Source organism: Penaeus monodon, chromosome 1 (genome assembly GCF_015228065.2).
Source record: "Penaeus monodon isolate SGIC_2016 chromosome 1, NSTDA_Pmon_1, whole genome shotgun sequence".
NCBI lineage: Eukaryota > Metazoa > Arthropoda > Malacostraca > Decapoda > Penaeidae > Penaeus > Penaeus monodon.
Genome location: NC_051386.1, coordinates 38,083,310 through 38,085,411, shown reverse-complemented (window position 1 = coordinate 38,085,411; position 2,102 = coordinate 38,083,310). Strand labels below are relative to the sequence as shown.

Below are 2,102 nucleotides of genomic sequence, written 5' to 3'. Positions count from 1 at the left end.
TTCATTATTACTATTACTTTCATTAAAATTATTATCATTATTGATGTTATTATTATCATTTTCATCATTATTACCCTTATCATTATGGAAGCGGGGCGTAGACTCGATAAAATCTAGTGAATAAATTATATAGATTTTCACACAGGGATATATTCGTTGTCAGTAAACAGATGTAAAGTTACAGGCCTACGGCCAGCTGCCACCACCTGATTAGTAGGTTTGGGAACCTTGTATGTTGTGTATGTGGGCGTGAATGGTGGATGAGGGAAGGGGGAAGGAAGAAACAGAGTGTGTTCGGTGAATGGTGGGTGTAAGAGTATGTAAATGACAAAAGGGAGATAGCGTAGGCTAAACGTCTGCGTGGATATGTTAGGAAGAAAACGCAAGATCATAAAATAATTATTCTTCCTTCCGGTTGAGCATCCGCCTAGTGGAAACAGAAACCCATTTACTTATGGACTGTTCTTTGCTTTCAGCTTAATATAATCTGATTCATCTAGCGTTTTTACAGCCTTTCAGGGATTGCGAGAAATCACAAACTATCCAGGAATATGCTGCTTAGGAGACCCAAGTCTGAGAAAACTGAGCGCTTAACCATATAACTTTGGTCAAAACCAGAACTTTAGAAGAGATAAATATTAGCCATTTTATCCTAATTTTCTGCCTGGGGCTGCGTGAAAACTCTAAGATGGAACAATATTTACTGGAGGAACAAGTTACAGTCACTAGGGAGTCCTGCAGGTTATTCAGTCATGGAAATGGATAAAGATTCATGCATCACCAGTTTATCACAGCGGGGGTGATGCACACAGAAACCAACACCAGATACACTTAAAAAAGTCACAAACATAAAATAACCCCGAAGTTGGCGCCCTAACTACATAAATGGCTCAGCACGAAAACATACAGATCCGTAAGTTACGTTATGGTGTCAAACGGTTATTAACAGAGTTAAAAATGAGAGCTAGTACCGACAAACAGTAAATAAAACCATTGCGTAGTAACAAAAATGCAGAGTATAAGAAATAATTTGTTAAAAGAGAGGCCAAATAAAAAGGAAATGAACGCGAAAGGGGCATAGATCAGAAAGACTGCCTGAGCACACACAAAGTCAGGCAGGAATCAAACCAATACAACAAGAGATGAGAGGAAAAAAAATCCTGATAAATAACTAAACAAATCTCTCTCCCAGGAGGTAAGGATACTCAAGATGAGAGTAAGCTAAGTGATAACTTAGTTGTCAACACTGGAGGTACGGATCCTCAAAGCAGTGTTCCTCTATCTCACTGGTCCTTCTAAGCTCTTTAACACTTGGTTTCACAAAGTACTGCTTTGGAATATTGTAAAAGAAAGTGTACCCTGCGGATGGTAATGCAACAATGTCACACACCAAAGTCCAAAAGATACCAGATGTCTCATACACTCAACCAGAGACAAAAACTTAACTTTGGAGAGGCACGAACTCCGCAATCTTGGCGTGAAGTGAAGTAAATCCAAGAGAACGCAACTATAAATAAAGCAGAAAGCAGGACCAAAGTCAAGACCGAAGTTAGAACCAAAGTGAGAGTGAGATAAAAAGAGGAAAAAAAATAGCCGACGACCATGACCTTCGCCGAAGAGAAAGAAAAACAAAACAAAATGGAAATGATGGACGGATACGAAGAAAAATCGATAATACACAGTTGTAAGGATTTTGGAAATTATTTTTTTTTTACTCTTGTCCTGGTGACTTCAACTCCATACAAGTAGCGAGACTTGGTCAAAAATACGCCTTACGGTGTAAAAATAGTCATATCGATATTGTCACACAGGGACTGCCATTCTTCATTTACTGTTGGACTTACTCAGTGACATATCAAAAATGCTTGCGGGATTTTGCCGCAGTTAGCGCGGGGTGGCTGGACATAGCCATGGAACCATGTTGAAGGTTTAGTCTCTGGCGGCTTGTGCGGCGTTGAGGCGCAAATGGCGGGTTAAGCAGCAGCCTCGTGCAGGTGCGCTGGGGTGTGCGCTAGGTGTCCTTTCAGCCGAAGCAGCAGCCTCTGTGGATGCGGAGACCAGTATATCTCATCCAGTACAAGGGCAGCATCACGGGGTCCCTC

At 41.0% G+C, this 2,102-nt stretch overlaps 1 protein-coding gene across 1 annotated transcript in view; it reads right to left on the bottom strand.

Moving 5' to 3' along the window:
• Window positions 1-1,973: 1,973 nt before the first annotated feature.
• Window positions 1,974-2,102, bottom strand: part of LOC119576694 (GATA zinc finger domain-containing protein 14-like) — a gene marked incomplete at its 5' end in the record, with an annotated part of 24,188 nt that continues 24,059 nt past the window's right edge. The window contains one exon of the mRNA XM_037924342.1: window positions 1,974-2,102. This exon is cut by the window's right edge and continues 119 nt beyond it. Within this exon, the coding sequence (XP_037780270.1) occupies window positions 1,974-2,102 (129 nt within the window).